The sequence below is a fragment of the Narcine bancroftii genome, chromosome 1, assembly GCF_036971445.1.
Source record: "Narcine bancroftii isolate sNarBan1 chromosome 1, sNarBan1.hap1, whole genome shotgun sequence".
In the NCBI taxonomy this organism is placed as follows: Eukaryota; Metazoa; Chordata; class Chondrichthyes; order Torpediniformes; family Narcinidae; genus Narcine; species Narcine bancroftii.
The window spans coordinates 246,935,150-246,949,002 of record NC_091469.1 but is presented as its reverse complement, the minus strand read 5'-3'; the positions used below and the strand labels follow the sequence as shown (position 1 = coordinate 246,949,002).

The 13,853-nt window shown below is 43.6% G+C and overlaps 1 protein-coding gene across 6 annotated transcripts in view; it reads right to left on the bottom strand.

Moving 5' to 3' along the window:
* The window catches only part of LOC138740896 (dynein axonemal assembly factor 1-like), a 297,316-nt gene that overhangs the window by 246,008 nt on the left and 37,455 nt on the right, over positions 1–13,853 (bottom strand). For 5 of the 6 annotated variants that reach the window (XM_069894183.1, XM_069894219.1, XM_069894191.1 and 2 more), the window contains exons 3-4: positions 3,845–3,918; positions 3,274–3,436 (exon numbers count right to left, since the gene is read on the bottom strand). In XM_069894183.1, coding sequence (XP_069750284.1) covers positions 3,274–3,436; positions 3,845–3,918 — 237 coding nt within the window. The remainder of the gene's footprint in view (positions 1–3,273; positions 3,437–3,844; positions 3,919–13,853) is intronic. The other variant, XM_069894210.1, reaches the window with a different exon arrangement.

Sequence of the window (13,853 nt, the reverse complement as noted above, 5' to 3'; positions counted from 1 at the left end):
GGCTTTTCTTTTACGCCATAGCCACTCTCCTGCACAGACCCCATGGATCATAAAGTCTTAATTTGTGAAAGTCCATCGACTTCTAACTCAAATGTACCCAGTGACCGAGCCTCCACAACCCTCTTGGATAAATATTCACCACCACCTGGATGAAGAAATGTCTTCACAGCAATGTCTTAAAAGGCTGAATCCTTATTTTTGAGGTGGTCTTGTCTTCCTCATGAAGCTCCAAGAAAATTTTATATGCCTCACCAAGATCATAACTCAATGGGTACCCATCCGTATTAACCCCATCTTCGAGCACATGACCAGAGCAATTCAAGGGTTTCTTTTTTAAATTTAGACATACAGCAGGGTAACAGGCCTTTCCAGCCCACGAGCCCATGCTACCCAATTACATCAAATTAACCTACAACACTCATATGTTTTGAAGAGTGGGAGGAAACCAGGGCACCTGATGGAAACCCACCCAGACACAGAGAGAATGTACAATCTCATTACAGACAGTGCTGAATTCAAAACCCAGTCACTGGCACTGCAATAGCACTGTACTAACCACTAACCATGTACCCTATTTATATAGATCCTTCTTAAATGTGACCTAGCACCAACCATCTTTCTAGACAGTGCATTCCAAGTACTCACTTGGGTGAAGAAAAATCCTGCAGATTCCCTCTGAACAAGAAACTCTGCAAATGTTGTCATCATGTGCAATGCAAAAACATTCTGGAGAAACTCAGCAGGTCATGCACCACCCATAGAAGTTTAAAAGTAACCAATGTTTCAGGCTCAGGTCTGGGCCCTTTTGACAGATAGAAGAAGAAATAGGCAAATGCCTAAAGAAAAAGGAGAGGAGAGAGGAAGGATGAGGACCACAGGTGAACAGGTAAGATATTCAGTGGATGCAGGTGGGATAACTGTCACCGAGAAGATCTCTCCAATAGTTGCCCACTCACTGCTCTATAGTTCCCAGGATTCATCATAACTTTCTTGTACAAGGGGATTACATTGCCATTCCAAAATCTGCTGCTATGTCTCCAGAGGCCAGGGAAGACTCAAAGATCATTGCCAACACCTCAGAAATTTCTTCCCAGGTCTTACCTATCCAAATATTTTTAAGAAAATCCAAAATTTCCTTTTTCTTAAACTTGGCATGCACCAGCTTATTCACCTGTTCCATAGTGAACACATTCACCAAGGTCCTTCTCCCAAGTCAACAATGAAGCAAAGTTTTCATTTATGGCCTCTCTTACCTCATATGCCTTCAGGCACTTGCTCCTCATTTTATCCCAAATCAGTTCCAAAACCATACAACATTACAGCACAGAAACCAATCCTTCTAGTCCTTGCCGAACTATTATTCTGCTTAGTCCCACTAAGCTACACCCGGACCATAGCCTTCCATACCCCTCCCATCCATGGACTTATGCAAAGTTTTCTTAAATGTATTTCAGCTGGCTGCTTGTTCCACTCTTTCACCACTTTCTATGTGAAGAAGTTCCCCCTAACGCTTTCTTTAAACTTTTCCCATTTCACCCTTAACTCATATCCTCTAGTTCTTGTCTCACTTAATCTCAGTGTTTTTCCACTGTTTTACCTCTATCAAATCTCTGCTCAATCCTCTGTGCTCCAGGGAATAAAGTCCTAACCAGTTTAACCTTTCCCTATAACTCAGTTCTTCAAGTCACATCAACATCCTTGTAAATCTTCTCTGCACTCTTTTAATCTTATTGATATTCTTCATGCAAGTAGATGACCAAAACTACACATAAAACTCCAGACTTTCTTCACCAATGTCATATAAAACTTCAGCACAACATCTCATCTTTGATTAATCTCTTTACAGTACAGGCCCTTTGGTCTTCGATGTTGTGTGACCCATACATTCCTTCCTAAAAAAAAAGTACTGAACTCTCCCTACCTCATAACCCTCTATTTTTCTTTCATTGATGTATCTGTGTAAGAATCTCTTAATGCCCCCAATGTTTCAGCCTCGACTGCCATTCAAGGCACCCACAACTCTCTGTAATAAACTTACTCCTGATGTCTCCCCTAAACTTCCCTCCCTGATGGCAGATGGATTTCAATCCAGATAAGTGTGAGGTGATGCCTTTTGAAAGGACAAACCAGAAGGCTGAGTACAGGGTTAATGGTCAGTTACTCAAGAGTGTGGATGAACAGAGAAACTTTGGGGTTCAAATCCATACATCCTTCAAGGACACCGCACAGGTTGATAGGACAGTTAAGAAGGCCTATGTGATGCTGGGATTCATTAATATGGGGATTGAGTTCAGGAGTCGAGAGATCATGTTGCAACTCTACAAAGCTCTGGTATTGTGTTCAGTTCTGGTCACCTCATTATAGGAAGGATGTGGAAGCTACAAAAAGGATGCAGAGGAGATTTACCAGGATGTTGCCTGGTGTGATGCAAAGTTAGCAGAGCTGGGACTTTTCATGGGACTTTTCACTTTGGAGCGAAGAAGAATGAGAAGAGACTTCATAAAGGTCTACAATTTTATGAGAGGTGCCAGCGCCTGTTTCCCAGGTAAGGATAAGCAAACACCAGAGGACACATACACAAAGTTAAGGGAAGGAAGTTTAGGGGAGACATTAGGGGTTAAGTTTTTTTTTTGTGGCTGCCTGGAATGCCTTGGTGGTGGAAGCTGAAACATTGGGGACATTTAGGAGACTCTTTGACACAAGGATGAAAGAAAAATCTCTATTATGGGGCAGGGAGGGTTTAGCACTTTTTTTGAGGAAAGGATATATAGGTCACACAACATCGAGGGCCAAAGGGCCTGTGCTATATTGTTCTATGACTACACCTCAACAGGATCTAGAGCTCAGACCATCCCTGCCTAATCTCTCCATTCCACTTCAAGATGTGGCTTTAATTTTAACCAACTTTCTGATTAAATGTAGTGTTCAATGTGGTTGATCATTCGCTCAGTAAATTGCCTTGAACTGTTTCATTGATCTGAAGTCACCATACAAATAACATTTAGGACAGCTGCCTCACCACTTCAGCAGCCAAGGTTTAATCCAGCGGTATGTCGAGTTTGCATGCTCAGCCTGTGAATGTACAGGCTTTCCCCATGTTCTCCGGTTTCCATCCACATTACAACGACTCAGAAGGTGAAAGGTCACCTGGTCACTGTAAGTTGCCCCTTGGAATTGAGGGGCAGGGAAAATGAGTGGAGGAATGTGATTGATTGTAAACTGTCTTAGACAATAATGGACAATAATAATTTTAGTCAGACATAAGCTCCTCACCTTGGCCATAAGTCTTTCTTCACTTTCTCCTGATGTTTTGTTGAATTGATGTCATTTACCTCCACACACTTCATCCTCTCCTCTTCTGACAGGTGATCACCTTTGCACTTTCCCTCACTCTTCTCCAGGTGTCTCTCTTCATCAAAGGGGAGATGCTCATTGGCTAAAAACACAACAAGATTTACAGAAAGCCAGACATCACGCATTGCTCCACCTCGTCTTCTGGTTGTCAGATAAATAGGGATGGCAATGGTAGTTTATACAGGGTGACCAAAGTCAGAGCATTATTAAGGAACATATCAGTTATGTCAAGGTATATTGAATGGTGATAGGGATGTATCAATGAATGAGAATGGTATGAGAAATTTTTCAATCAATGACTAAGAAATAGATGGTACAGATCCAGAAAAGAAGAAAGAACAGCAGTCAAAGTTTGTAAGAAGACCGATTCTGCATGAGAATCGCCACTTTGAAATAAAAGGCCAGAGGGAAGATGCAAAGGAGGACACACCTAAAAATCTTGCTGCTGTTTAAAGCTAGATGTGTGATTAATGGCTGCTCGCAAACTCACTTTGGTCTTCCACATTTTCCATTTGCACTTTTCCATCTCCCACTACCGGTAAGGCTAATGGTGAAATAACTGAGCTGTGGATGAAAGAGCAATATGGAAGAATATGAAACAGGTAATGATAGTCCAGTCTCATAATGCTGGTGTAACATCAAATTCAACATACTTGCAGGAGTGCCAATCAGTCACTCCCAAAATGTTAACTCGGCCAAGTCAGCACATCACATTTCAGCAATTCTGTTTTTATAACCATTCTTAACTATTTCCAAAAATCAATTCCACTCCACTTCCATTTCTAATTTTTATGTCACAAACTCTGAAGAATCTTTCCTTACCTTTAGGGCAATATGGTTGGCATAGTAGTTAGAGCAATGCTTTTATATCGCCAACGATCAGGACTGCAGCTTAAATCCTGCACTGTCTGTAAGGAGTTCATACGTTCTCCCTGTGTCTGTGTGGGTTTTCCCTTGGGGCTCCGGTTTCCTCCCATCATTCAAAACGTTCTGGGGGTATAGGTTAATGGGGTGTACACTGGATGGCACGGACTTGTGAGCTGAAATGGCCTGATACTGTGCTGTATTTGATTTTTTTTTAAATTAGACTCTACTTCTCGAATGTCCTCTCACAGCCTCCCAAATTATATCATCTGAAATTTTCAGTAAAACCCATGCCAATCTGATCCTACTGTTTCCATCTGTTCCTGTACTAATTCCAGTATTCAATGTCCTCTCAACACCACCTCACTCTCCTCACTATGAGCTCCCCCTCTATTTCCCCCGCCACCTCTCTCATCTTCGTGTGTTCATTGATTCAGAGGTTTACAGCACAGAAACAGACCCTTCAACCCATCCAAGATGTCTTCCAAGATAGTCTCATTGGCTCCAATCAGCCCACATCCCTTTCCTGTATTTATGTCTTAATATCTATTCTGTCTTAATGTCTCTTAAATGTTACAGCTATCCCCGCCTCTTCCATTTCCTCTGGCAGCTCACTCCATGTACTCTGTGTTTGAGAAATATGCCACTTGGGTTCCTTTTCAATATTTCCCTTCTCACCTTAAATCTATGCCCTCTAGTTTTAATGATAGGGGGAAAAAGCATACAAGTAAGAGGGATATTATCATATGCATACAGTAAGTATGTGCAAATGCATCAAAATTCTTTCCTCAAGTTCGAGATATTATCATGTAACTGTACATTTATAACCAAATGAAATGGTGTTTCTCCAGGGCATGGTGCACACTCAATACATTTCTCACACAGTACTTAATCACATACATAAAAATATAATATAAAAGAAGGCCTCAATGTTAAACTGACGCATATATTCCTTCCTAAAAAAAAGTACTAAACCCTCTTTTTTTCATCCATGCTCCCAATGTTTCAGCCTCCACCACCACCCATGGCAAGCAACTGAACACACCTACAACCCTCTGTGTAAAAAAACTTACCCCTGATGTCTCAACTAAACTTCCTTCCCTTCACTGTGTACAAGTTGTGACAGAGTATATAGAGGTATTTGGAAGATAAATTAGGAAAGGTTTGTTAGAGCAGGTCACACACAAACACATTAAAACACAGAACTTTTACAGGAGCTTTTGCATGAGGGCTCAGACTCATAATGGACTGTTTGAAAAGGCAACAAATGTAACAGGCAGTAGTAGCTTTGTCTGGAAAAGAGCATTTACTGTCTGGATCAGACATTTCAATCCAGTCGAGGCCCATGATAGAGGTTAGGACATTTTACCAAGTCACAAGGCAACACGCACTCCTGGTGACTGTGGGTCACTCTGATTAGGACTCCCTAGCAAGGTTTATCCTCCATCTCTATGTTTTCAGTGGAATATCCTCTAAAGCAGACCTGGCCAATGTATGGCCCCAAGGCCTGTCCCTGACAGGTCCGCCTAAGGTTAATCGGAAATTAGAAAATAAAACTTTAAAAAGTTGACTCCGTGCATGGATTAAAACTGCATTGCTTTAATCCATTAAATCCGTGGGTGCGCACACCTTTACCTCTACTTGGTTTACAAATTTACGAGTGATAGCCCACAAAAAAGTCCGCTCATGCTAAAGAAAGATTGATGCACCGCTGTGTTAAAGGACTACAATTTGAATCACCATTACAAGACTAAACACGCAGAGACATACAAAAACCTGAGTGATGCCAAACGGGCACGGACATCTGAAGCTGCAAAAGCATCAAGGTTTTTTTACCAAACTTTTTTACCAAACTTCACACATCAGCAGCCAAGATCAGTTTTGTGATATCCTACAAAATCACTAAAAACAGTAAGTAATTTTCTGAGGGGGAATTCATCAAAGAGTGTTTGGTGGACTCTGCAGTACTAATATGTCCCGAGAAAAAAGAAACATTCGAGAATGTGCCCCTCTCCAGACGAACCGTGACGAGAAGGATCGAGGACATGGCAGGAAATCTGGAGCTTCAACTGCAAAATAAACTGGACAATATTGATTTTTTTCTCCTTGGCTCTGGATGAGACCTGTGATACCCGCGACACAGCCCAGTTACTCATCTTTGTCCGTGGGATAACAAAGGACTTTAAGATTATGGAGGAGCTGGCCGCAATGCAGTCAATGAAAGGGACGACGATGGGCAGTGATTTGTTCACGGAGGTAAATGCATGCCTGGACAAGCAGGGACTGAAATGGGACAGACTGGCAGGTGTCACAATGGATGGTTGTCCAAATCTAACAGGGGAAAACGGATGCAAGATAAGTGACTGAAATCAACCCAGAACTGAAATTGGCATTCTTACAATTACATTCTTATACATCAGAATGTGTTGTGTAATTCAGTGCTAAATCTGAACCATCTTATTGATGTTGTATATCTAAAATGTTAACTTCATCAGGGCACGAGCATTAAGTCACAGACTTAATGAGGACTCGTGGAGGAGCATGAGATTGAACATGGTGACATAGGCTACCACACAACTGTAAGATGGCTCAACCTGGCCAAAGTGGTGAAAATAGTTTGGGACCTGAAAGCAGAGATTCAAGAGTTTTGTGAGAAGAAAGGCAAAGACATACCAGAGCTCTCAGATGGGAACTGGATGGCAGATCTTGCATTTGCTGTTGATGTGACTGCACTGATGAATGAACTAAATACCAAACTGCAACGTAGGGGCCTTTTTGTTCATGAAATGTACAGCCTGTTGAAGGCTTTCATGAGAAAGTTGCAGTTTCTTTCAAGCCAACTGGAGAACAACACTCTCACTCACATGCAAACCCTGAAAGAAGTCATACCATCAGCTGATCACCTCCGCAGGTACTCATCCATGTTAGGAGCACAGTGTTATATATAGAGAATTTAGGTTAAAATGGCTTAAGTTAAAATGTGATGATTAATCATAAAAGGGGAAGCCAGAATAGACAGGGAGCTTACCATAAAAGTTCAGCTGGACAATGTTATAACAAACAGAGATCTTTCATGGTCACAAAGAGACATGTAGGAGCCAAAGATTGATAAAAGAGTGAAAAACAGAATTTAGTGTGTGCAGAGTTCGTAGTGTACTTGACTAACATGATAATTACAAATGCAAGTGTACTTAGAATGATTTTGCAAAAACTAACCAATTAAAACAGTGTTAAAGAGGAGGGGAAGGACAAGCAAAAAAGGTATAAAAATCAATGCACTGTATGTATCGGGGCTTAACTGGTGAGAAGCCAGTTGAGTCCAACTCTGCAGACTTGTAAATAAAGCTTGTCGTGTCATCAGTTTTAAAGAGACTCATGTGTGAGAAGTTTTATTTCTGACAAATGGGGGCTCGTCCGGGATCTACACTCCAGCCGTGAGGAGAGGCGAGAAGAGGGACATCGGAGGTGTGCACCCCGCTGAGTTCAGCGGCTCCTAGTCCCTTGCTCGTCGCTTCGGGCGGCTTGAGCGAGTGGTATCCGGACAAGGTGACACGACAAGACGGAGAGGAGAAGGGTGACGGTTCAATCCCCGAGAAGACACCGGTAAGTGACGACTTACGATTGTGGTGTGGGGATTGGGTAACAGGTGTAACGGGATACACCTGTTAGGATAAAAAAAAAAACCTAACGTAATAGATCAGGTATAGAGCTTTTGTCGTGGCGTGAGGACCCTGTCGTGGAACTCTAGGATAGACCCCAGGGAAACCTCGGCGGTAACCGAAGGAGGGACAGCACCTCCGACGAAGTGCCGAGAAGAGAGGGGTCGACCCCAGGGAAACCTCAGTGGTAACCGAAGGAGGGACAGTACCTCCGACGAGGCGTCTGAGAAGAAGGGAGTAGGGTCCAGAACGAGAGGGTCCTCAGCAACGATAAACGGATCTGGGTGGGAAAATGGGAGGATCAAAATCTAAGGGCTCGTCTGAAAATTCAGGACAATTCCTGGGAGTTCCCCTTGACAGCCCTTTGGGGAGAATGTTTGAAAATTGGGCTAGTAAAAGATATCGAGACAAAAACAAGAAAAAGATGGTTCAATATTGTCTCCTTTGGTCGAAACAACCTATTAAAGGTTCCTCGGTCTGGTGGCCGAAATTTGGATCTGATGAGGATTGGGTTAGACAAGCATTAAACATATATGTAAATTCGAGACCAAAGGTGAATCAAGAAGAGTCAGCATATGCATTTTGTTGGGTTCCCTGGCCAGGATCCTTAACAAAATGTTTTTAATTGAGGGTAGTGGGAGAAAAGAAGTGGGAACCTCTGGACAACCTTCCCCCTCCTTATATTCCCCCGGTGCCTACTGCGCCCGAGGAAAGCGCATTACCGGAGAGGAAAGGTGATGAATCTGATTGCCCCGAAAGGGGCCGGGAAAAAAAGAATGAATTAAGGGAGTCGGACCCTAAACTTCCACCGGTAAACCGACCCTGGACAAGATCCCAGACTGGTCCAGGACCATCAAAGTTTTCAGTAAGCCTAAATCCCCTGAGGGAAGTTCCTATGGGAGGACCGGGAGGGGGAACGGGATATGTGAATGTTCCCCTAACTAGTACAGAGGTGCGGGGATTTAAGAAAGAAATGAAAAAGTTATTGGAAGATCCTATAGGACTGGCCGAACAGCTCGACCAATTCCTGGGACCAAACACATATACGTGGGAAGAGATGCAGGCAATAATGGGAACATTATTCTCACCCCAGGAGAGGCAGATGATTCGACGGGCTGCCCTCCTCATGTGGGAATATGAACAACCTGGGGACCCCAGACCCCATGAACAAAAATATCCCTTAAATGAACCCAGGTGGGATAAACGAACACCCGAGGGATTGGCAAGTATGAGACAATATAGAGAGTGGACAATTAAAGGGATACGGGAGGCTGTGCCAAAGGGTCACAATTTCACCAAAGCATTTGGGAACCACCAGGGGAAAGACGAGTCCCCTACTGATTTCTTGGAGAGGGTGAGAAAGAATGTCCAACAGTATGCGGGCGTGGACCCTAGTACACCAATGGGTGAACAGCTTATTCGAATTGAATTTGTTTCCAAATCATGGCAGGACATTAGAAAGAAACTAGAAAAGGAGGAGGACTGGAGCGAAAAACCCCTAAGCGACCTGTTAAAAAAGGCGCAAAAAGTATATGTGCAGAGAGAAGAAGAAGATCAAAAGAGGGCGACAAAGGTTATGGTACAGACTATCCGACAGATGAATGCCGAATCCAGAGGGGAAAGAAAACAAAACCTTCCTCTAAACAATCCAAGATATCCAAGAGAGGGAAGACCCCGGAGGTTCGTTAAGTGCTATTACTGCAATGAGGAAGGACACTTTAAGAGGGAATGCCCCTGATACAAGAGGGAATTGCGTGCCCTCGAACTTATGGAAGAAGATTAGGGGGGTCAGGGGTTCCAAATGTTGGGGACCAAGTATGAGGGAACCCCTGGTAAAACTAAAAATTGGTCCCAAGGGAGAAGAGGTGGTGTTTATGGTGGACACAGGAGCGGAACGAAGTAGTGTAATAACTGTGCCAATCGGGACTGAACCTGTAAAAAGTAATTTGAAAATTTCTGGGATAGAAGGGGCTCCCAGAATGGTATCAATAATTCCCCAAGTAACAGTGAAACTGGAAGAAAGAGAAGGGGTACAAGACCTCTTGTTGTTACCGTCGGCTGGATTTAACCTCCTAGGAAGGGACTTACAGGCTCTCCTAGGTTTGGGTGCTCTCCCTGTGGACGGAGAAGTGCGAGTCCACTTTGTGCTCTAAAGGAAGAGGATGAACGGCAGATTGACGAGAGAGTCTGGTATAAGGAGGGAAATCGAGGAGGTCTGGACATCCCACCTTTACATGTCACATTAATACCAGGTCATCAGCCGGTAAGGAAACGTCAGTATCTTATTTCTTTGGAAGGGAGAAAAGGGCTACAGCCGGTAATTGAGACTCTAATACGAGACAGACTATTAGAAGAATGCATGTCACCTTATAACACCCCTATACTCCCAGTGAAAAAGTCAGATGGATCCTATCGCCTAGTTCAGGATCTAAGAAGTTTGAATGCTATTGTTCAGACCCGCCACCCAGTGGTGCCTAATCCCTATACTATTATGAGTCGGATTCCCCCAGACCATGAGTGGTTTAGTGTTATCGACTTGAAGGATGCCTTCTGGACGTGTCCATTAGAAGAGGAAAGTAGAGATATGTTCGCGTTTGAATGGGAAAATCCATGGACAGGTAGACGGAGACAGCTTCGGTGGACTGTATTGCCCCAAGGGTTCACTGAATCTCCGAACCTGTTTGGACAAATGCTTGAACAAATCCTGGCGGACTATCCACAATCTGATGATTCCCAACTAATGCAGTATGTGGACGATTTACTATTATCAGGACCCAAGGAACAAGAAATGAGGGGAGATACAATTAGACTCTTGAATTATCTGGGGAAAAAGGGACTACGGGTGTCCAGGAACAAGTTACAGTTCGTTGAGAGAACTGTGGTATATCTGGGACACCAGATAAGTAAAGGACAGAAACGGATTACCCCTGAACGGATTGCGGGAATCACTAGAATGCCGTTACCCCGTAATAAGAAGGAAATAAGACAATTCCTGGGACTCTTAGGTTACTGTAGGTTATGGATAGAGGACTACTCAGCATTGGTGAAGTTTATGTATGAAAAGCTGACAAATGAAAATGAATATCCATTGAAATGGACCCAGGAGGAGGAGGGATGGTTTGAGGACTTGAAGAATCGCCTGACACGAGCCCCGGTACTCACTCTGCCCTCTTTAAAACAGCCCTTCCAGCTATTTGTCACTCATAACCAAGGAACAGCTGTGGGGGTTTTAACACAGGAAAAAGGCGGTCAGCGACACCCAGTGGCTTTCCTTTCCAAAATGATGGACCCAGTGTCTCGCGGATGGCCGACGTGTATCCAGGGAGTAGCGGCTGCTGCTCTGTTGGTAGAGGAAGCACGTAAACTTACTTTTGGAGGAAAGATGACTGTGTACACCTCCCATTCTGTGAGTGTTTTATTAACACAAACTGCCCATCGATGGCTGACTGATTCTCGCATATTAAAGTATGAAACCATTTTAATGGTCGGAGAAGATCTACAGTTTGCAAAGATTAATAGCTGCAACCCAGCTCAGTTTTTATACGGCAGTGAAACAGAGAGAGAGGTGGAGCACGACTGTGTCGAGTTGACGGATCTTCAGACCAAGACCCAAGAAGACCTTTGCGATACTCCTCTGGGAGAAGGATATGAATTCTACATTGACGGCTCCGCCAGATGTGTTGACAGAATGAGAAGAAGTGGGTATGCTATAATAGAAGGAAATACTTGGAAAGTAGTAGAATCCACGAGACTACCCAGAAGCTGGTCAGCACAGTCCTGTGAACTATATGCCTTGCAGAGAGCCCTCAGAATACTGGCAAAGAAAACTGGAACGATTTACACTGATTCCAAATACGCATACGGGGTAGTGCATACCTTTGGTAAGATCTGGAAGGAGCGTGGTCTAATTACATCAAGAGGAAAGGAATTGGCACACGAACAGATGATTACTCTGACTTTAGAAGCCTTGACATTACCCCAGGAAATAGCAGTGGTCTACATACCAGGCCATCAGAGGGGAGATACCCCGACAGCAACTGGAAACAGACTGGCTGATGAAGAAGTCAAAAGGGCAACCATGCAACAAGAAGTCCGTTTGCTGACCTTAATCCCAATAAGACAAGGCATAAAGAAGGCTCCCATTTTCACTGCTAAGGAAGAAAAGGACATGGCTCAGCTGGGCGCAAGCCAGCTGCCTGATGGAACGTGGAAGACACCAGATGGAAGAATGGTTCTAAATAAAGAAATAACTCGCAATATTTTAAAACACCTGCATCATCAGAGCCACTGGGGCACCCAAGCCTTATGTGACACAGTGCTTCGAGAATATGTGTGTAAGGGAATCTACACCTTGGCCCAACAGGAGGTGCAGAATTGTCACCTATGCACAAAAATTAATAAGAAGGTAATGAGGACAGGGACCATGGGAGGTCAACCATTAGCCATACGCCCTTTTCAAAGTATCCAGATCGACTTCACAGAGTTACCTCAAGTCCAAAGATGGAAGTATCTGTTGGTGGTAATAGATCACTTTACCCGATGGGTGGAAGCCTTCCCAACAGTAAATGCTACAGCCTTTACAGTAGCTCGCCTCCTCCTAGAGCAGATAATCCCCAGATATGGTATAATGGATTCTATAGACTCAGACAGGGGTCCACATTTTTGTTCAAAAATCCAGCAATTGATTTGTAATGCATTACAGGTCTCTTGGAAATTGCATACCCCTTGGCATCCACAAAGCTCAGGGAGGGTTGAACGTATGAATGGAACCCTAAAAATGCAATTGACAAAATTAATGGTGGAAACTAAAATGCCTTGGATAAAGTGTCTGCCCCTGGCTTTATTAAGAATTCGTACTGCCCCACGAAAAGATGTAGGGTTGTCCCCTTATGAAATGATGTTTGGGCTTCCCTTCTGGAGTACAGTTGAGGGGTGTCCCACCTTGGGGGAAGGGGATATATTTGTTAGGAACTATTTACAGGCACTGTCACGCTCTCTTACAGATTTACGAAAGAGAGGACTATTGGCACAAACACCGCCTCTAGACTTTTCTTTACACAAAGTGGAACCAGGAGACTGGATTCTCAAGACCTGGAAAACTGAAAAACTCCAGCCCCAGTGGGAAGGTCCATACCAAGTTCTCTTAACTACAGAGGCTGTAGCACGAACAAGAGAGAAGGGGTGGACGCACGCATCCAGATTTAAGGGACCTGTAGAGGCGCCTCAGGACCCTGATACGAACTCAGATTGGACTTGTGTTCCTGGAGAAAAACCTACCTTGCGATTTCGCAGAAAGACTTGATTCACAATGTTATTGTTATGTTCTTTGATTTTTCTTAGTTTGCCTATGTCTTTATCAGGTGTGAAATGTAAGAAATGCAGAGACACAGTGGTCCTGTTTCAGGACCGCACTTGGGGAAGAAAAGAGGGTAATTTTATTTCCCATACCTCAGTTCCTGAGAAATGCTGGGCAGAAAATACCACCCAACATCCATATACCCCTTGTGTGGAAAAAGAAGGAAATAATATGGGTCATTATATACAGATTCCTAATACCACTCCTTTCCCTCTTAACGGTTGGAAGGGTGACTCAGGCCCACCATGCCCTGATGGACTCTGGTTTTGCATACACCAGCGTACTGTTCCAATGAGAAGTTCCACTCCACACTCGAAAGTGCCTGCCCCTTTAAGACAGCCGGACTTAGTTCGAGTCCATCCAAATAACCATGAAAGTTTCGGTCACGCAGTTGGGGGAGATAACCTTTTTGTTGATCTTGCAACTAGAATTGCAGGAACTTTTAATGTAACCAATTGTTGGGTCTGCGGGGGTCCACTTCAGCACGAGATTAATTTATCATGAAACGTTTCTCTTCCCCGAGTTAAAATCCCCATTCATATATATATAATACACACATTTTAAAGAGAGAAAGGGGTGGATTGTTATATATAGAGAATTTAGGTTAAAATGGCTTAAGT